The 22,293-nt window shown below is 35.9% G+C and overlaps 1 protein-coding gene across 3 annotated transcripts in view; it reads right to left on the bottom strand.

The window, feature by feature from the left end:
• The window catches only part of SKAP2 (src kinase associated phosphoprotein 2), a 222,209-nt gene extending 200,851 nt beyond the window's left edge, over window positions 1-21,358 (bottom strand). For all 3 annotated transcript variants that reach the window (XM_032286940.1, XM_032286939.1, XM_032286938.1), the window contains exons 1-4: window positions 20,992-21,358; window positions 11,588-11,693; window positions 10,940-10,965; window positions 431-538 (exon numbers count right to left, since the gene is read on the bottom strand). In XM_032286940.1, coding sequence (XP_032142831.1) covers window positions 431-538; window positions 10,940-10,965; window positions 11,588-11,693; window positions 20,992-21,058 — 307 coding nt within the window. In that variant the 5' untranslated portion in view covers window positions 21,059-21,358. The remainder of the gene's footprint in view (window positions 1-430; window positions 539-10,939; window positions 10,966-11,587; window positions 11,694-20,991) is intronic.
• Window positions 21,359-22,293: the final 935 nt, after the last annotated feature.

Raw genomic sequence — 22,293 nt, 5'->3', positions numbered from 1 at the left:
CAATGTCGGAAAATTAACTTAATATTTTATGAACTCATTTTGTATAAAGTTTTCAGAAAAAAATAGATCAAAAATCTTTTTTATTATTTATAAAATAAATAATACAATAAGCCTTTAAGTAGTATAATAAAATTAAGCAAGAATCTGATAATATTAAATTAACTAACAAACTGTTACTAATAATATTCATATGATGATACAGGCACTCTCTCAAAAATTTTAGTAAAGAAAATTTCCAAGAAAAAGAACCAATTACAGACTTAGGAAAACCTCACGAGAACCACTACAGAGAGCTCTTCTGTTCCTTAAAAGGTTTTGGTAAAGTTAAGTTAACCGAAGCCTCTATATTCATCTGCTTACTTATAAAACTACCACCTATATACATAGCATTGTTTTGTGTGTCAGAGTTACACAGGAAAATGTCACATACCATCAGAGGGGGCTTCATCATCTTTTTCATATCGTTCTGAAGCTAATGAAATAGTGTCTGGAGCCCCAGCAAAAGGGTCATCATATTCGTCCCCATCTTCTGTATCACCTGAAAAAAAAATCAGATAAATGCCATTTATACTTTTGCCATTTAAAGCAATGTTACTTAATGTTACTTTGTTAAAAGAGGTAAATTTTACTACTAAATTCAGTCATTGTAGTGGAAAAACAAAGAAAACTTTTAAAACTAGGTAAAAACAGGTCTTAGTTTAGTTTATAGCCATTGTAATTTATAGTAAGAGTTTTTGAAGGTCATTCTATGACTGCTTATTTATGATACAAAAGGATACAGTCCAAAATTATAATGACCTCTACAAAGAAGAATCCAAAAAGTAGAAGCAGGGTAAAACAGAGTGTATATCCAAACAAACAAACAAAACCAAAATAATGACAACAACAGCAAAAGCCCAGGAAGCACAACAGAAAACATAATTCAGGTAACTCCATTTACCTACTCAATAATTTGAAAAATTATGAGAAACTAATAATTTGAAGCTATGTGAATATTTTGTATTTTCATTAAAAATCACAGGATTGCATTAGAGACCACAAATCTTTTATAGAAAAAACTGCTTTAAAATTAACATAATCTTTTAAAATCTAAGCAAGGGTAATTTACAAACTAGACACTTTCAGTTTCAATTGTATGTTACTATTTTTTAATGTTCTGGCCAGTTTCCTACTTGATTTTCAAATCTTAGGTTGGTTGATTGATTTTTTGATTGATTCTTTATTTTAGGCTAATTAATCTTCACAAGACCTTGTGGTTTCAATTTTTTCCATATAATCATTTAAAATATATTTTTTTAAAAACTCAAATATTTGCTAGCCCAGTTAGACACAGCATTCATTTCTCACCCAGATTTCACAACAAAGAAAAATGTATGCTTAATTCTATATTAAGTATTTGACTGTTGAATTCTACCTGACAGAAAAACAGTCACCTCAAGGATTACTCAAAAAGCAAAAGGAAAATCTCCAAAGGAACCACAGAGTGCCTATAGTATTACTTATGAACCAGAGTTCCTGGCAGATCCAGATTAAAGCTACCTGTCTCTCCAAAAAGGTATCTGTGTCCTCTGACACTCATTTGATGGGTGTCACCCTATTTGTTACCACATTTTTGGTAGAGAAAATAGCCTCTTTCAAGACAGAACTGTCAAAATAACTTTCAAAAATACATATTCCTCTCAATTTCTTTATAATTTTTCCATTTCATGAGCAATTGTCATCACAGAGACATCTCTCATTAAGACAATAAGGGCAGAACATACAGATGGCTATATTGCCATCCTTAGGGATTCTACTACTAGGTACACTAAATATGGTGATGTTTCTCCCCCAGTTAAAATTCTAAGGAACACACAAGTATTACTCATTCTTTGGAACTTAATTTCTCTTTCTTTTGAGATGTTTAAAGTCCTTTTCAGAACACTCAATGATCCCCTACAATATTTCTTATGCAAAAAAGAGTGCTAGGCTGGGGGCAGTGCTCATGTCTGTAATCTCAGCTACTCAGGATGCTTGAGGCCGGAGGATCGCTTGTGGCCAGGAATTAAGACACCGGCTGGGCAATGCAGCAAGACCACACCACGCCACTAAATAAAAATAACAACAATTAGCCAGGCGTGGTGGCCTGCATCTGTATTCACACCTGTGGGAGGCTGAAGTAAGAGGACTGCTTGAGCCTAGGAGTTTCAGGTTGAGATGAGCTATAACTGCACCACTGTGTTCCAGCCTGGGCAACAGACCAAGACTCCACCTCTAAAAAAAAACTCTTTTTAACAAAAGAAGAGTGATCTGATTTCAAACATAAGGTAGGAAAGAACTTCATAGAGTGCTAGCAAAAATATTTTGAACATGTTATGACAGTTCACTGAATATATACCAGTAGGAATGAAGAAATTCTCAGTTACTTGTAGTCGTTACAGTATTTTTACATTCCTAATAAAGTTAAGAATGTTTGTGGTATGAATTTTCTAAGAGTATTTCATATCTCACACAAAAAAGATCTTGCTGCAGAAAAAGAGTATTAGGATACTTCAAAAACATGACAACTTAGCATGTGGCATATTTTGCTATTATGACTATTTAAAAAGAATAGTAAAGCCAAAGAATATATAGTAAAGACTTTGAAAAAAATTCAGATGTTCAGTCTTAAATATATGAAATTCTATGTGTAAGTAAACAGAAAAAAATTGTTAGCTTTTAAAATTAGTAGTTTATTATCTTTTTATGTGTATGTATATATGCATTTATATACACATACATACACCCAAATGCAAACTGTATTCTTAAGAAAATACGTATAATATATACATACATAGCAAAAGTTCACTACTAAAGCTATAAATGCGATAATATTTAATATGAGTTTAGAGTATTTATTCTACACAAATCGATCACTAACATGTTAAAGACCTCTGTGGGTTTAATTTTTATTAAAAAAAAAAAATAGGCCGAGTGTGGTGGCTCACTCCTATAATCCCAGCACTGCGGGAGGCTGAGGCAGGTCGATCACCTGAGCTCAGGAGTTCGAGACCAGCCTGGCCAACACGGCAAAACCTCATCTCTACTAAATACACAAAAATTAGCCAGGCATGATGGCAGGCTCCTGTAATCCCAGCTACTCGGGAGGCTGAGGCAGGTAGAATTGCTTGAACCCGGGAGGCAGAGGTTGCAGTGAGCTGAGATTGTGCCAGTGCACTCTAGCCTGGGCAACAGAGTAAGGCTTTGTCTCAGAAAATAAAAATAAAATACTTTTGGGTTATATGTAGAATTGCAGCTTATTGCAAGTATTATTATTTTTTTTAAATCAGTGTGATATGTATATTTACCTAAGACAAAATGAATTAATACTGCTATTGGCTTCATTTCTTCCTTATTTTTTTCTACCCAGAATCCTTTGAATTAGCTCAGAAAGCAAAGAATCTATATGCCATATATACAGGGATAGTCCCTTTTTAACCTGCATTAAGTTGAAAGGACACATCATTTTTCAACATGGTCTTCTTCATCTTACTATTGTTCCAGTGATGATCCATCCCTTTTCCTCCTCCCTAACTTTTTTTCAACCCAATAAAGAGTAAAAGCTGCTGTCTTATAAGGAGTCTTAACTGAACACAGGAGTCGCTGTTGAGTAGTGCAAAGCATTTTTCCTCCCCAGGGGCTGAGTATTTGTAGTTATACCTGCAAAGACTTCTATAAATTAAAAGGAAAATGTTCAACTTGTGTTTATGTAATAGAAAACTGAACTCCAAATCAACAATAGGCATCAGGTAAACGTAGCCAATACAATTTACAGACATAATTGAAAGCATTACAGCCTAATCAGACATCTAAAAGAAAAGCATGCTCAAATGAAATGTCTACAGAATCATTAGCTGGCAGCCATTCTATTACAATCACACATAATGTCAGTGGTGCCGTGGGCCTGTACCAATGACAACAGCATAAATTTTGCATCTCATTTCTGTGGTAATAAAATTAATGATCAGTTTAAAAATACTTCTTTGTAAAAGTTATTGCGCAAAGAAAAGACATGAATGTGTCCCTGTTATGTACTCACAAGGATAATTATGGGGTTGTTGCTCATTGATACTGTTTCTTGTTTCCCTAGAAAACCATTTGATTTATCCTACAACTTTCAAAAGTTTAATTAACAATTCAAAGTTAACAGAATAAAAGACAATGATCCAAGACTTCCCTTCCTATAATTTCAGTAGTAACAAACATCACAACAAACCTAAGGTTTAATCATACTACAGCAGCATATTTTTCTGAAAAACATTTTAAAATTTATACTAGCTGGGTTCAAATTACTATTAGCCATTCTTTTTGATATGGTTCATTATCAATTAACATTTTCTGAAATGCCTAGAAATGTAGCCCAGCAACAAATGAACAATCATAATCTCTACAACCATTGGAGCTGATTTACTCAATTTGTTGCTTGTTTTTTCAAAACAGTCCTACTTTAAACACAATCAGGTAATCGTGAAATGAAGTAATACATAGGTTGAACATCCTTAAATCAACAGAACTCCAAAATGTTCCAAAATCCAGAACTTTTTGATTGTCAACATGACAACACAATGGAAAATTCCATACCTAGAATCTTAGCTTTCTGATGGTACAAATTACAAGGTATATATGAAACATAAATAAATTTAGTGTCTACACTTAGGTCCTGTCCCCAAGATATCTCATTATATATGTGCAAATATCCCAAAATCCAAAATCTGAAACACTTCTGGTCCCAAAAATTTTGGATAAGGGATATTACTCAACATGTACCTAAAATCTGAATGACAACCATTCCTTCTTACTGAATGACAAATGGGGGGAAATTAGCAAAAATAAATTAATTTCTAATTCTCTACTTAGCTCACTTATCTAATTTTTTAAGTAATAATATATAGCTAAATATACATAATTAAGCATTTAACTTGTCATTTCTTCAAGGAAGTTTAATTCTTAAGGCTTTGAAGGATACAGGTCACTAAAAAGAAGATTCTCTTCATAATTCTTCTACAATAGGAGGGCTAACTTACAGCATGCAAATACTAAAGACAACTTCTAGCAACAAACTGAAACAGAGCTTTAAAATAAGAATATCACTTTTCAAGCACTGCCTATGAAATATACTTCTACTACTGTAGGTCCCATCATTTCAAACATGCTCAACATTGTTTGTAAAAGGCCAATGGTGGGGGTAGGTGGCAGAAGGAAAAAGCTGTGAATTATTTGCTAAGATTTCATTGTGGAGTTATCTTTCAATAGAAAACACGCTATGTTAGGAAGGGTAAAAAAAGGAAATTAAACATCATCCAAACTTCAGAATTTTGGCTATCTTCTTCCGCTATTCTTAGTTCATTAATAAACTTAAGAAATAGTATGAGTGAGAAGGCCAAAGGAAATTGCTTTCTAAGTAAATCTATGCATATTTTAAAATATCAATAAAATCTTAAGGCAAAATCTATTAAATACATTTTTTTATAATTAGAGCAAAAAGATTTTAAAAGAGAAAATGAGACTTTTAGCTGTAGCATCTGAAGCAATACATTCCCCTTTTTCAAAACTGTAGACAGTAGGTCAGGCACACTGGCTCACACCTGTAATCTCAGCACTTTGGGAGGCCAGAGCGGGTGGATTACCTGAGGTCAGGATTTCGAGACCAGGCTGACCAACATGGTGAAACCCCATCTCTACTAAAAATACAAAAATTAGCTGGGTGTGGTGGTGAGTGCCTGTAATCGCAGCTACTCAGGAGGATGAGGCAGGTGAATCACTTGAACCCGGGAGGTGGAGGTTACAGTGAGCCGAGATCACACCCCTGCACTCCAGCCTGGGTGCAACAGAGTGAGACTACATCTCAAAAAACAAAACAAAACCGTAGACAACTAATGTTTTACAAATTTGAAAAAAAAATCTCATGAAATGTTTGTCTAATGCTAATAAATCTGCCCTTCTTTCAATAATTTATAATTTCTCCCCAAATTGTTTGAAAATTGAATTATGTTAATCAAGATTAACTTAAATCTTGACAAATGAAGCTGAATCTGAGAATACACATTAACATTTATTAAACACCCACTATGTACAAGTATCTTCACATTATCTTATTTCAGTAGATCATTCTATAAAGAAAGTAATGGGCCAGGCACAGTGGCTCACGCCCGTAATTCCAGCATTTGAGAGGCTGAGGCGGGCGGATCACGAGGTCAGGAGTTCCAGACCAGCCTGACCAACATGGTGAAACCCCATTTCTACTAAAAATACAAAAATTAGCTGGGTGTGGTGGTATATGCCTGTAATTCCAGCTACTCAGGAGGCCGAGGCAAGAGAATTGTTTGAACCTGGGAGGCGGAGGCTGCAGTGGGCCAAGACCACACCACTGCACTCCAGCCTAGGTGACAGAGTGAGATTCTGTCTCAAAAAAACAAAAAAAGAAAGTAATCACACCTAAATCATCTCTTGAGAAAACTGAGACTAATATATGATCGAGATACAACTATAGGTAAAAATTTTTTATCATGTACTAATGCTGTACATACAGCATTAGAAAATTCTAGTTAATACTCAGTCAATAACAGTATGTACTGAAAAAGTATTGTATTCTAATCACAAAAAATAATTATTTCAAGTCACATTAAGAGACCTATAACCTTGTTATGTGATAGAGAACAATGCTGAAATAATCACATAGCATAATTCCAGTGCATGAAGCCAATATTCGGGAGGATACTTTACAGTATGAGGCAATATTGCAAGTAAAAAACTAAGGTTAGAAACCAGGTTATTCTGTCAGCTGAGCACAGTGGCTCATGCCTGTAAGTCCCAGGACTTTGGAAGGCCAAGGCAGGTGGATCTCTTGAGCCCAGGAGTTCAAGACCAGCCTGGGCAACATGGCGAAAACCCATCTCTACAAAAAAGTACAAGTTACATAGGCAGAGCACCTATAATCCCAGTTACTCAAGAGGCCACAGTGGAAAAAGGATCACCTTAGCCTCCCAAAGGAACCGGGAAAGGTTGAGACTGCAGTGAGTCATGATGGCACCACTCCACTCCAGCCTGAGTGACAGAGTGAGATCCTGTCTCCAAAAAAAAAAAGAAAAAAAAGATACTAGGTTATTCTGTCACATACAATACTTTGAAGGATATAGGAAGGGAAGGAACTATCGGTTCTAGACAAAACAGGCAATATTTCAAATGAATAACAAGGACCAGACTAAGCAAGAAGTGTTCTGGCTGATTAGATTCAAATCTTTCCTAAGAACAAGTAAAATTAAGAAATTTAGAAAATCAACTGATAATTATTCTGAAGCTACAATTTGTCAGATCTCTTTAATAGGGGAATGAAGACTTGCACATATAAGGATAAAAGAAGTATTTTAATAAATGAAAGAAATGGAAAGTTTTAAAACAATACCTTTCTATGGAAATGAATATAAATACCAATTGAAAAATTAGCTTAATACACAAGCTTCAGTATCTAGAAGCCACTGTAATAAAATGAGTTTCTACCAGTGTAAATTATTCTAACCCCTAAAAATGGAAATACTGCTGAGTATGGTGGCTCACACCTGTAATCCCAGCACTTTGGGAGGCCAAGGCAGATGGATCACAAAGTCAGGAGTTCCAGACCAGCCTCACCAACATGGTGAAACCCTGTCTCTACTAAAAATAGAAAAATTGGCCGGGCGCGGTGGCTCAAGCCTGTAATCCCAGCACTTTGGGAGGCCGAGGTGGGTGGATCACGAGGTCAAGAGATCGAGACCATCCTGGTCAACATGGTGAAACCCCGTCTCTACTAAAAATACAAAAAATTAGCTGGGCATGGTGGTGCGTGCCTGTAATCCCAGCTACTCAGGAGGCTGAGGCAGGAGAATTGCCTGAACCCAGGAGGCGGAGGTTGCGGTGAGCCGAGATCGCGCCATTGCACTCCAGCCTGGGTAACATGAGTGAAACTCCGTCTCAAAAAAAAAAAAAAAAAAAAGAAAGAAAAATTAGCCAGACATGGGGGCACGTGCCTGTAATCCCAGGTACTCAGGAGGCTGAGGCAGGAGAACTGCTTGAACCTGGGAAGCAGATGATGCAGTGAGCCAAGATCATGCCATTGCTCTCCAGCCTGGGCAACAGAGCAAGACTCTGTTTCAAAAAAAAAAAAAAAAAAAAAGTACCAAAAAAAATCTCCTAAGATCTATGCAGCCTAGTGTTTCAACTATACCAACTCAATTAATTTTAAATTTTAAGAATTGGCAGCCAGGCATGGTGGCTCACACCTGTAATCCCAGTACTTTGGGAGGCTGAGGTGGCTGACCTCTTCAACCCAGGAGCTCAAGACCAGCCTGGGACACATGGCAAAACCCCGTTTTTACCAAAAAAAAAAAAAAAAAAAAAAAAAATTAGCTGGGCATGGTGGCAAGTGCCTATAGTTCTATCTACTCCAGAGGCTGAGGGGGGAGGATCGCTTGAGCCTGGAAGGCAGAGGTTGCGCTGAGCCAAGATGGTATCACTGCCCTCCAGCCTGGGAGGCAGAATGAGAGCCTGTCTCAAAAAAAAAAAAGAGAGAAAAGAAAGAAAGAAAGACTTCAAACTGTAAAATCTGTATTGTTAAATCTCAGGATGGGAGATTATCAAGAGTAGAAGGGAAGGATTTGTGAGGGAAGGAAGGACGGATGATAGACATCTGTGTGTATTACAGAAATTAATAACTAAGTTGTTAAATATAAATAAATCTGAATTAACTCTTAAGAACCTTTTTCCCCAATAGTGATATTAAAATGATATCTGTCATTTAAAATACATATATATGTAAATAAAATTAGGACTATAAATGTAGAAAGGAGGAAAACAGCTTATGTTCACAGTGTGACTCTACATTGACCAGAGAGAGAGAGAGAGGGAAGAGGGAAGAAAAAGTACCAGAAAGTAGCCAAAAGGAATTCTGCCCAAAACTCCTTGGATAAAGATAATCCAAAACCTCAAAGGGAAAATGGAAGATGGAGAAAAGGCAACACCACCAAAACATACTTAGAATTGAATTTACTCAATGTGGAGATCTGAAAATAAATTCCTTTTTTTAAAAAGAGATGTAATGTATCTTGAATAATTAATTTACAACTATTAGGTCTGAACCCTTTACTATGTCTAACAAAGTACATGAACAGTCTTTTTAAAACCAGGCTGAATATACTTTGAGTTTATAATGGCATAAAAGTACTGAGCTCATATTTCTCCAAGGTATACATCTAATTCATCTACAGGCTTACTTTTGAACAGATACTCTTCGTGATTAGTTAACTCAGTACAGCTGTTATTGAACTACAAATGCCTTATTCAGAGGAAAATGATTATGAGCCATCTCTAAATTCTATGCTACTTGAACTCTTATTTTATGCTCACTTTTCAGTTTCAATCAAATACTATATAAATTTCTATTCTCTTTAGAGAAAAACAATGTATCTCAGTAATGTAATTTTAATATCAACACACCTGAACAAATTCTAAAACAAAATACCAAAGGGAAAGTTTCCACACTATTACTGATCCATATCCACAATTACTTCGTATCATGCTTTTTTAGCTTAAAATTTTTAAAAGTACAAATAATTAAGCCACAAAGCACAACGTAAGTTCAATAAATAATCACTGGAAATAATATGCCTTTTAAGAGAGGCAGAATCTGGTATCTAGTATTATTCCATAAAGTATGCTATATAACAAAATTTATTATAATTAAAATGCATAAATTCATTTCTACATTCATTTAAACAAAATACAACATAATTAAACCCACAGTTTAGGATTTCTTGTAGAGCACAAAAAAAGTGAGTACTTGCAGGGAATAGTTTACTGCTTATTTCTTTAAGTATTAAAAATTTTAAGATGAATATATATCTCTTTTCATTCCCTTCAATCATACCAAGCTTGATGATCTAATGTGAAAATAAACTGTGACTTCCTTTTAATTGATTTTAGGTTTGTCTGGTTAAGTCTTTTGTTTATTGATATTGTTACCACCTTCTCACTTATCAGTTGGCACAAATATGATTTACTCTGGGATTTGCTAGCTTCAGTCAGAAGACGCCATACTGTGTGTCTTCCTCAAACCCAGAACCTAGCTCCATGGAAGTTAACTGACCTCATATTGTGACCCTCACACCAGCATCCATAAGCTGTAAGTCATAACCTATGAATAAGTATCATGGAAGCAAAGGCCACACCCAGTTTCCCTTAAAGAACTGAATATATAAAGTAGTAGGAACTTCCTGTACCTTTCCTGATCTGGTTTTCAGTCTGCTGAGCAGCTGTCTCTCAAATCTAAAGGGAGACAGTCAGGTTACCAGCATTCTCACTATTTCAAAAAAAAAAATGAAACTGATTTCCTTTCTTTAAAAACTGTCTATGGCCCCTATGCATTCATATCAAAAGAACCACAAGAAAAGTAAAAACTTTTACTTGAAAAAGATTTTACTCATATTCTCAAACAAAAATTTATACTGTTTTCAAAACATCCTTCAAAAACATTACCTGTAAGCCCTCAGCCACAGGCCCTTCTCCCACCACTACTATTAAAATAATCCCTGCAGTGTTGAATGGCAGTGGATTAATATCTCATCTCTGCTTCACCAAGTTATTCCATGTGTAATTGCAGCATTTTGCCTTTCCTAAAAAATTTCCGCCACAACGTACCCTAAGAAACACATAACCTAAGAATATTAAATGCATAAGATCTCTGCATCAGAAGACTGTGCAGAGTAGATTCTGCATATACTTTTTAATTTTCTTCTCAGCAGGGGGAGCTAGCACTCTCATCTTGAAGGTCTAAGTCTACATTACAGAAATCTAAATTTTGATTCCAACTACCAAATTTCAGTATGTGTTAGATTATCCTACTGAAAATCTCCACAGAGGAAAAACAAGTTTGCCAAACATGAAAACTTACCTTTGTCTTGAAATTCCTGAAGATAGCTGCAAAATAAAGAACATCATATTTCTTAATGAGGTTGAAAAATCAAAACAAGGTCTAATCAGTAACAATGATTAAAATCTAAAATCTATATTAAAAATATAATTTAGACATACATTTGAAAACACTAATTCCTGTCCTGAAATGACAATTTCAAAATGCTTAAAAATTTTAAATAAAATAATTTTTAAAGATCTAAGTACAGTAGTAAAATGAGGATATATCTTCAATACCTAATACATGTAAATACATTACATTTATTCATTTAAAGTAGGAACAATTAAAAGGATTCTCTTTCTTCAGTCTGAGGTATATTCTGTATATTAAAATCCTCAATCTACCTTTGTCTTATCATTTAAACCAAATATACCCTCAGATAATCAAAATAAACAGTTGAATTCTGCTAGAGTGCTCAGAAAAATACAAAGGGTATTATGATAAGAATATCTATGTTTAAAAACTATATAGGTGGAAATACATTTTTTGCCCTTTAAAAATATTTAATACCAATTAAATTAGAACATGAAAAATTTAATCCCATAATAATCCATTTTTTATTAAAATGTTAGGGTTATTAAAATTGCTTCTATGTAAGAAATCAGTAACAAAAGGTAAGTGACTTACATAGAATTAACATCTTTTATCTTCTTAATAAGGGATTCTCTCTTTTCCTTTGCTTTCTTGGATAAATTTTCTCCTTTCAGTATGTCTGCTACAAATGTTTCAACATCTAAACAATGCAATTTAAGAAACAGGATACAAATTACAAGAAATAAAGGTTTTTGTGAAGATAAATAGGACAATGATTGCTTCTACACCTAAGTGTTAATACCTATATAATTTGTTACAGTTATTTACCAATCCAAAGCATAACTGTTGAAGTATGTTTCAAATACTAACTTGAACAAAGTGTTCACCACTTAGCTAATAAAATTTGTATGTTCCACTTATGCTTAGCACAGCAAATACTATTTGGATGTTTGGCATCATTAAACCAGGAAGAAGCACACAAGTTTTCATAAACTATGGTGTCCCTTTTAACAAATTCTCTTATATGAAAGCAAGCACCAAGCTTTTATGCATGTGTTACCATCATTTTCTAGTATTTTGTAAGTTCCTGTATGAACAAGTCATTCATAATAGTATGTCAATATAAGCTAATGTCTCTGGCAAGGGTCTGTTTTCCCTAGTATAATCAATGTGCAGGTATAGCCAACGTGTAATGCTTCAAAGGCAAAAGTAAATCCACTTTTCTAGCCAAAATTCCCAAATCAAGCCCTCCTCCTTCCTACCTACCCACTCATTCTGACTACTCTCAAATAAAAAAGATAACCAGCTGTGTAGTTTTGTAAGCTCTTGTTTCTTGTCTTGGTATTACCGCCTGAAATATGTCTTAAGGAAGAAGTACAAACATAAATTCTTCCATTATATAAAAATATAGTAGCCAAGAAATAAGATTTCTATGTCTTTGCATAACATTCCCTCAAGCTTTTTTTTTTTTTTAATTTTAGTACAATTCTAAATTACGCTATTGTCTTGTTCTCTCTAGTGTAAAATTCCAAAAAGTCCTTACAGGCTTAATTTTTATAATAGTTTCATTCTTATTATTTATTAAACACTGTGCAATTTTAATTTTCTTTTCAGAATTTCACAGCTCATTCTGAAATACCTAATATGGAGGATATCATTTAAAATGTTTAAGTAGGAATGGCTATAAATCATTGATATCTCATATGGAAGGGATATATGTTTTACTTTCTTTTTCCTTAACTACTTTGTATGGCATCAAAATATAATAATATTACGTATAAGTAATTCAGTATAGTAAAATAAACAGCCTCTCAACTGTACTTAAAATTAACTATTTAAAACCTAGTGTATGGGATAGAATGTTTGTAATTCTTGATTACAAAAGTATCTTGATCCAATAGGAAAGCTGATTAAACTTTTATACATTCATAATAAATGTGAAAGGATAATTTTTCACTAAGTCAATATGATAAGTAAAAGAATTAAGGATACTGTAACAATTTTAAAAAATAGCTTATGGTTTGAGTCTATTAACAACTAATGTGTTAAAATTAAGTATCAAAATGAAATGAAAGTATATGTCACAGCTTCTCTTTCCTTAAGTTATAGTTTGAAGAGAAGGACACAGAGACATAATCTAGTACCAGCACAAATTAGACACAGACTTCTAAAGTGAGTTCAGAATAATGAAACTTAGGAAGAAGCATGCTGCTCTAAACACTTTGAATTTTGTACCCAGAAGAGCAAGCAACCTTTGAACATGTAGACATTAGCTGAAATAGAAAAGATCACTGGCTCCCCTGAGATCATTACAGTAACTTTTGCAAGAAAGTGGAATAAGGGAAGAAGCAACGTCCCTACTGCTGATTCTCCTTCAGTAAGGAGAATCACTGGCACAATGACTGAGAATAGTCTGCTTAATATTATTTTCACTCAATGTTTGCCTTTCATGAGTATTTAATTGCCTATTTTACATTTTCTCCAAGTTTAAACAAACAGAATCTATTTTCTATCTCTGGATGTAATAACGAATTGCCCAAAGAGCTTTTTTCTTTAAAAGGTCATTTCAGTTTTATAAAAACTCAGGGGGAAAAAAAGGCTGCAATACTCTACATAGTGTTCTCTAACGCCCTCAAAAATGTTTTAAAAATACTGATCTATGTTACTGTTTTATGACAAAGTATTTGTTGAAAGAGTGTGGGGCTGTAGGAAGAATCGGTATTTTTCGAGGATGGCAGAAATTCCGAGATTGGGTATGGGCAAAAGTCTATTTTTTTTTTTTTTTTGAGCAGCCTTTTTTAACATACTTATCCCTAAGCTTTTCCCAGAAAAAGTTTAAGACAACCACCATTATTTAATAAACAATGACTTTTTCGTGATTATTTCTCAAAGGTGATGTGGAGAGAGTAGAAATTGCTTTGCTTAAATAATAATAATAAATAAACTTTAAACTGGAAGCGGCTCCCGAAATAATTGTAGTTTGTTGATCGTCCACTGACTTGGTTAGTTTTTAAGCTTTTGAAATCTAGGTTACTTCTTAAAATTTACACTTTACCCGTTTCTTTTCGAATCGAACGAAACCAGCCTCTTCCAGGCACAGGAGACTCCTGAACGTACCAGTGGCCTTCGGCCCGTGCCTGAGAAACACACCGATCCTGCTCCCGCAACGCAAAGACAGACCAAGCGACGCAAAGCAGTTGTAGGGCTGTGAGATGCTCCAGTTCGGCCCTCAAGTGTTAAACCCCAGGGTTCCTCTCAGGCTGAACTGTGAGCAGGGAGAGCCGGGTCTGGGGCAGCGCCCTCGCCAGACAAATGGGTCTGGATCTGTGGCTTTGTAGCTCAGAGCCCGGGTAATATTTCAAAAGCGAGCAATACGGTCTTGGGCGAATCAAGTGCTCCTCTGGCTGGTTGGAGAAGAGATTTGAAGCTTTTTATTGTGCTCTAAATAGCCCTGCAAATGGTAAACTAGCAAGCACAGTAAACTAGCAAGCATGTTAGCCCTTTTCTACCTTCCTGTAGGGATCGTGTAGATATGTAGATTTTACCATTCCCTACTGTCTGTAATTATTCAGGGAAACGCAGTAATTTGATTACCAGAAAAGCTTGCTCAACTCTTAGCCCAGTTTTTAGAAATTCTTCCTCGGAGGGAGGGGCTCAATGCACTCTTAGGCACACCGGCCACGGGAGAGAAGCGTGGGAGGCCCACTCTGCACTCACGGTAAAGGGTCTAACTACCAGGTCTCACTACCCCCACCTACCCTCATCTTTGACTCTGGGCCAGCAGCCACAGAGATTGAAGGGTCTGCGCTGCTTGCATTTAACCCCAGAATTGCCCCCATCTCCATCAGCCTCCACCCCTGCCCACGTCATCAGCAGGAAAAAGTTATCCCGGTGAAAGTAAACGTGATGGGATTTTAGCTCACATTACACCTTAACACTGTCAAGGGTAAACCTTATCTCCTGGTACAGCTGTAAGTATCTGGGGGAGAAGGCATCTGAAAAGATCAGATTTACAACTGTTCTGTTAATAAATGTTAAACAAAATTAAAAGATGATATATTCTGGCTCAGCAATCTTAGGCAGTTTAAGTTAGAAATCTCTCCATAGCCATGGAGACCCGCAAGAGGCAAACACTTACACCAAGTCACTGAATCGTACTCTAATTTTCCTTTTTTCCCCCTTTTAACATATAGACTTCCTAAAAAACAGCCACCCCACCTTTCCCTAGAGTCGAGAGTGGTTGGGACAAGTATCTAACACACACACTAACTGCTTTCTACCAACTTCTACGCTATACAGATCACATAGTGAAAAGGTGGAACTACACCAGGTCAGAACAGTTTAAAATTTTTTGCAAATGATAAAATAACTCAGCTTCTGGATGTAGTATTTAGCACAGGTTCTCACTCTTGAAAAGCAGTTTGCCCACTTGTCCTCACCACCCCCCACTATCAGCCTAGAATATGACTTGCAGGCTGGAGGCTAAAAACAAGTCACAAAGGTAACACCTCCTCTTCCTGCCTAGTCCTCCAACCATCCAATACCTCCTTGCACAAGCATATACACACACACAGCCTCTGTGATGGCCTGAATTGTATGGGAGAGGGAGCAAGATTTGGACTGAATCTACCACCATATGCTCAGCCCCAGATCAATAAATGTAAAACCAATCACACAGCACCCCCAATGGCCTTACTAACTTAATTCCACATCTCACTCAACATTTGTGAATTGGGCCAGATTTCTCTTTGCATTCATTGAGATGTGCTGCCACCAAACTTAATATGATAGGGATCCTAGCCTAGAATGTAAGCTGCCATCAGGAAAAAGAAAAAAAAAAAAAAAAAGACATGCTTTTCTCTGTTAAAGCAAGGTATGGTTCTGACCAAACAGCTACTGGTAAAAATATAAAAATCAATTAAACTGGCACATGCAAATCAATGGAGCCAAATACCCAAAGTTGGAAAATGGCTAATTGAAAAGTTATTGATTGTTCTAGCTGATGTCCTTCCTTGATTACCTAGCACTTTTATAGGTTACAGATGAACTATGGATTTTTCAAACATGGAAAAGGAGACATAAACAGGCATAAGAGCTCTCATAGTATAATGGATAAAACATACCAGAGTCTTACAATCCAATCACTGAACAAAATTTCCAAAATCGACTTTCAGAGGCTAAATGATTTATTTTTATAGAAAGCTAGGCTGTTTAAAGGTAGGGCTGAACATCTTTCAACCTCTAAAAGATGACTCTTGATAAATAGCACCTTATAATTATCAAAATCTTTTTACCACACATTTTCAAAGAAGCCACAGTGAATAACATATTAGTCTGAAACTTACACTATATTCACTTTTAGGCAGCATCTATTGTAATGTGTTCAGGATGTGATTTAAAAAGAAATGTAAACCCAGTGGAATGAAAAAGATAGAGTTAGCTTTAATTGAAAAGGACAAACTAAGTGAATAATGAGTATATAAAGTCTAGCCTATGCCACTTTTATCACCCATATATGACACTTAATCTGAAATTTATGAGAGACAACTAAACAGTGTTTCAAATCACCGGCAGCTTTTTCTACTCTGTTGTTTCTACCTTTTTTCTAGTAATACTTTAATGCTGGTAACAGGAACAATAAGCTCATTTGCAAAGATTTCATATAATGCTATCTTTAAAAATATGTTTGGATTCCTCCTTTTAAAGAAAACCAATGATAATTTGGACTGGTTAGCTATAAAAACTGTGCATGATATCAAGAGTCTTATACAGTAATCTAAGTAAAAATACTTTCAATGGACCACCATGCCAAAGTCCTTCCAAGAAAAAGTAGGACATTATATACTTAAAACAGGCAAATAGTTTTCCTAACACCACATCTTAATTCATCTATATTATTTAACTCATACAAAAAAATCTCTATAAACCTCTAGTCCCTTAATTTACGTATATTCCTATTTCCAGAAAAGAATATCTTGGAGGTACAATAGATTTCATTTTGAGATTAAATGTTCTCATAACAACTTTATGCTCTTTAGTGATTGCTGCCAAAATGGGGCAAGCTTGTTCTTGCTCTGTAGGAAAATCCAGGTGCTAAAGAGGTAGGTGACTATCGGTGACTCAGTAGGTGCCACTCTTCCCTTTACATACTGAGCCAATGTCCCAGAAGGAAGTTATGGGACAGTAGATATACCATAAATAATTATCATAGGAAAAATAAAATCAAAATGTTGACCAAATTATAAACGGAACCTTGGAAAGGTGAAAATCAAACCATACTATATTCAGCATTGAAAAAATTCTGCCTCTATTTCAAATAAATTGCATTCTTTACCCAGTGCCCCTATAGGAACTCATTAGGGGATTGATCATACACCCTAAATAATATTGTGTAGAAAAAAAATTCACATATTATAATCAATGTGTAAAGATAATCAATGTCCGCTAAATATATTGATTATCTTCATACATAATGTGTGGAAAAAAAATTTTTTTAATGCCCTGAAAATCCCCAGTAAGGAAAATGTGATATTTCTAATCAAGATTGCCACGTCAACAAAATCTCAAGATCACTTTGCAGAAACTATATAACCACTTTATTTATTGTTTGGTTGGTTTGGTTTGATTTTTCAGAGCAGTGACAATCACTATTTTCTTTTAACAATGGTTTCATTTTCTAATTTAGTAAACTGAAAATAACAACTTCTTACAGCTTTCCTTTTAAAATTTGTTGTCCTAAAACAAATGAATGGGGATGAATGACAATATCTGGCTGTAAGCCACTAACAAACCATTATTTAAAGGATGATTAAACAAATGAAGGAGGCTGGAGGGAAGTGGTTCTAGTTCCTCTCTTACTTTCTTGCATGCCTAGAGAAAAAAAAAAACTCACATAAATCAAGATTATTCTTGCTGCTAGTCCTAGTCAAAATATTTGGATGTGAGAGAACATTAAATGGACAAGATTTGGGATTGTCCTTTGATTTCAGTTATCCAGGCTAAACCTGTTCTTCCATTGCTATAGAAAAGAAAAAAAAAAAAAATCAAAGGTTGCCTGTAAAACCAATGGCAGCTCAAAATTTGCTTTTAACAACAAAATTCTGTAAGTCCTTTTCTATTCATATAACCAAAAGAATAATCAACAACATTTTATAAAAAGCATAGGTCTTCAAGACTTAATATACTAACTCCCCAAAAAATTTAACTAAAAATCAAACTAGATAGCCACTTTTTCAAAGGTATCACTATATGTGAGTTAAGAATAATGACTTCTTTTTTTTTTTTTTTTGACATTTCTATGGAATGTTTTTTATAGGGGAAAGAAGAAGGGAGAGGGAGCAAATGTTGAAAGCATAGCCTGGACTGCCATAATCAGTCAGAAAAATAAAGAGAAAGAAAAATAATAAATAAGAATACACTTGAGTACTTATCCCTTTTAAACAGGTGAAATTTCAAACAACACATATGACATATAATGATTTAGATAATAGGCATGTGGAACAGAAATAGATACATCCAAGCAACTTTTTTAACAGTCATTATCTTTGGATTTCCTATTCGTTTTTCTAAAAACAAAGGATTTAAAACTCCTGAAAAGTTTAGTTCCTTAACTTCTCTACCCTGAATTCTAGCATAGTACCATGCATTCCAAGAGCACTCAACTGTTAACTACAACCAACACTACCAATATCTCCTTAGTTTCAAAGAAATATACGAAATAAGCCAGCAGTATCTCTAATATTCAAACCAATATAAATACTTCTATAATTTTAGTTACTCTAAATCTACTCATATACTATTACCCAATACACTTGAATTATAAAAAGAATCATGCACAATGCCAACAATATTTTTAGATGCAGTATGTGAAATAATTGCTGACAGCATCTATTCTTGAATCCTTCTCTACCTCAGAAAAAGATTTTAATTACAGTCAAACATAAAATGTTAACAACTGTCCAAATAAGTTTTTTTAAACCTGAAAAACACTTATTTGTTATATTTCTTTAAATATAAATATGCCCCAATTCACTTTCATACTTCTTGAAAATATCCTCTGAATATAAAGTATAATCCAAATTTATAATTCCAAAAGTTTTAATATTTGTTTTAATATTTCATGTGTTTTCATGTTTCATGTGTGTTTTAATATGTGATTTGCTTTAATATAAAATAATGAAAATGTCAATAAAATGACTTTAAAATAATTTCAGACATTATGCCAGTATATTACCTGAATAAAGAGAGATGGCAGAAACATATCGGAAGTTAGCATTGGCAGATATATTAAATATGTAATTTTGAGTTTTTAGTTAAACTACACAAATAAGGGCCACATGAAACACTTGTGATCTATGGGGATCAGAGAATAAAGAGTCTCACGACCTACATATCATATTATCTTTGATGGACGATTACAGATCCAAATAACAAACTGTACTATGGGAGCTGCCAAGCTTTAAAACATGCACCTAGAGGTCTATATGTTATTTCTTAAATTCAAAAATACAGACATAGAATATACTGAAAATGGTTTCATCTATTTTTGGAATAATGATACACATTTTTCTGAACTGGTTATTACAATAATATTCTAAACAAACAATTCCAGCATTGTAACAACAAAAAATGTTAACTGTAGTAAAACAAAATCAGTAGTCATGTGATGTAATAAAGCTGACTGAAGTCAGTCTTTAGACTTCTTTATTTCCTTTAGTGGTACCCTTTAATGACAACAAGCATTTCTTAGAGTGAAAGGCTATCCCACCACAAATGCATTCAATATACTGTACCATAATCATACAAACATAAGTCTACATTAATACAACTTAGTTTTATTTTCCCTGCCATATTAATGATGCCAAGCACCAACATTGTATAACAGCATATTAGGAGATTTGGACTCACGTTGCTATAACTTACTATTTCAAATGTCACATATTAGATGGCATTGCTTTTTAAGAGTTAGAATAAGCAATCTGTAGTCTAGTTATTCATGAACAATACTGAAAGATAAATATTTTAGAGACAACTAAAACTAAAAATCAACATTCAATTTCCAGAATTTTGACGTACACTAGACAAAATAAATGATGATTAAAATTCCAGAACATTAAGATAGGCAAGATTTGTGCTACCTCAAAAAGATATATTTTCTACCTTGTACAGAAATATCAATTTTCATTGGTTCTTAGTGAACATACACACCTCCATATCCAGTACATTAACGAACTAGTAGTGGATTCATAATGCTACTGAAGAGCCATGTTTTTAGCTCCTAAAATGAGTTCTTATAAATGGTAATGTAAAACCGAAAAGGGGAAGATAAGGGTGCAAAGATGAAGTACTTTCATCGTGTGACACAGGAAGTACAACTTTAACATATCCTTCCTTTTTTGCTTTAATATATTACTGAGGCTGAGAACAAATGGTCATTTGAGAATCAGACCTTCTGCAAGTCTTAAATGTGAGTGAGCTGAATGTTTAAGAAAAATGGGAGTTTTAGAAATGACAAACCCTTTCAATGCATAACCCCTAACACCTGTGGCTCTGACATCTCTTTGCATCTCTACATCCTCTACCTCCATTGGCCAGACCACCCAAGAACTACTTCTTTGACTTCTGCTCGCTTCTGCCTGCTCACACAGCATTCATTATCATGATCATTCTCTCTCCCTCCTCCACTCTTCTTCCCCCGCCCCCTCCTCTGTCACACGCACCGCGTCTTCACAATGCACTTAGAAACGTTCTGATCCCATTTGTGTAGATCATCAAAAAGGGCCTCGCCACCATCCCCGCACCAAATTTCAACACACACGCCCACTCTCTTTCTGAGAGGAAACAGCCCCTCTTCTCTCCTCCATGTGCCGACCCCACTGGCCAGAAGACGTGGGGAGCGGGGGAGGGAGCGTAAGGGCTCTGAGTGCTTCTGTCCCCACCGGCTCGCCGTTCCCTCGCCCCCACCCCAACAGCATTACCGCCACCTTCCCGCTCTTTACCTGCCAACAGGTTCCTAATTTCCTCAGGGAGGGGGTAAGGAGAGAAGGTGCTGCCGGGGTTGGGCATGTTAGGGAGCGCAGGGCGTGCGGGGAAAAGAACTGCGCTGAAAAGGTGACCGACGGGGTTGCGGCTGCGACCTAGACTCAGGCTAGCGGCCCGAATAACAGCGGGGACACAAGTTGGGACACTGCCGGGCCAGGGCTCACAACAAGGAAGTCACTGAATCTCCGGCGAACAGCAGCTGGACTCTTGGCCCAGCCCCGCCCAGAGGTCGGGGCGGGGAGATGCTTGGGAAGCGGCACCAAGGGCCCGAGGCGTCCAACTGCGCATGTGTATCCCTCGGTTTTCCCGGCCTTAGAAGAAAGAGCCTCTGGGCAAGCCACGCCCACCACGCCCCCACGCCCACCACGCCCCCACGCCCCCACGTCCACCACGCCCCCACGCCCACCACGCCCCCACGTGCACCTCCTGCCCAAGGGAAGCAGGAGGAGGAGCCGCTGGTGGGAAGGGGGCGGGCTGAGGCTGCGTCACCTGATCCAGCGTCCGCAGCGCTTTACAGCCATTTTTGGTACTGGTGATACCACAACTGCTAATCGTTTCTCCAGGATTTCAGAAAATAATGTATCCGTGATACACAGTGTATAGAAGTTTTCCGATTATGCCTTCTGTGTAACAGTCAGTCCCACCGCAGTTTAACCCACAAGGAATTTTCTGTTGTCCTAAACTGTTATGGCTTTCTTTGTCCGATTGAACGGAGGTAAGGAAGTCTCATCTTCCGCCAGTCCTCCCCGAGACGCCAGTCTGGAGCCGCTCTGGAGGGTGCCTGTGATTGGCTCTTACATTACTTTTCTACCTAATTCATAATCTTGGGGTGACAGATTTCCGCCACTACAAGGAAGAATGGGAAGTTCTAAGCACTGTCCTTTGGCAGGAAAAAACAAAACGGAACTAAAGGCCAGATAGACATAGGCACCACTGTCCATCTATAAGCATCAAAAATAAAATTGCTGGTGGTGATTCGTACAATAAAATTATAAAATCTGCTCACTCCAACTTGACCATTTAGTCAACAAATACTTATTGTCTGCTGTCTGAAAAGCTTCTTGAAAGTTTTCTCTTTTAAAAAAAAATGGCTTATTTAAAACCTTTAACAGGCATACATTTTGTGCTCTGCTGTCTGAAAAGCTTCTTGAAAGTTTTCTCTTTAAAAAAAAATGGCTTATTTAAAACCTTTAACAGGCATACATTTTGTGCTTTCCAGATACTGCATTTTTTTAACAAATTGAAGGTTTGTGGCAACC

The sequence above is a fragment of the Sapajus apella genome, unplaced genomic scaffold, assembly GCF_009761245.1.
Source record: "Sapajus apella isolate SASKATOON/1434 unplaced genomic scaffold, GSC_monkey_1.0 scaffold19, whole genome shotgun sequence".
NCBI classification, from domain to species: Eukaryota; Metazoa; Chordata; class Mammalia; order Primates; family Cebidae; genus Sapajus; species Sapajus apella.
Note: the sequence above shows the minus strand (reverse complement) of the source record. Positions and strands in the feature narration are given on the sequence as shown.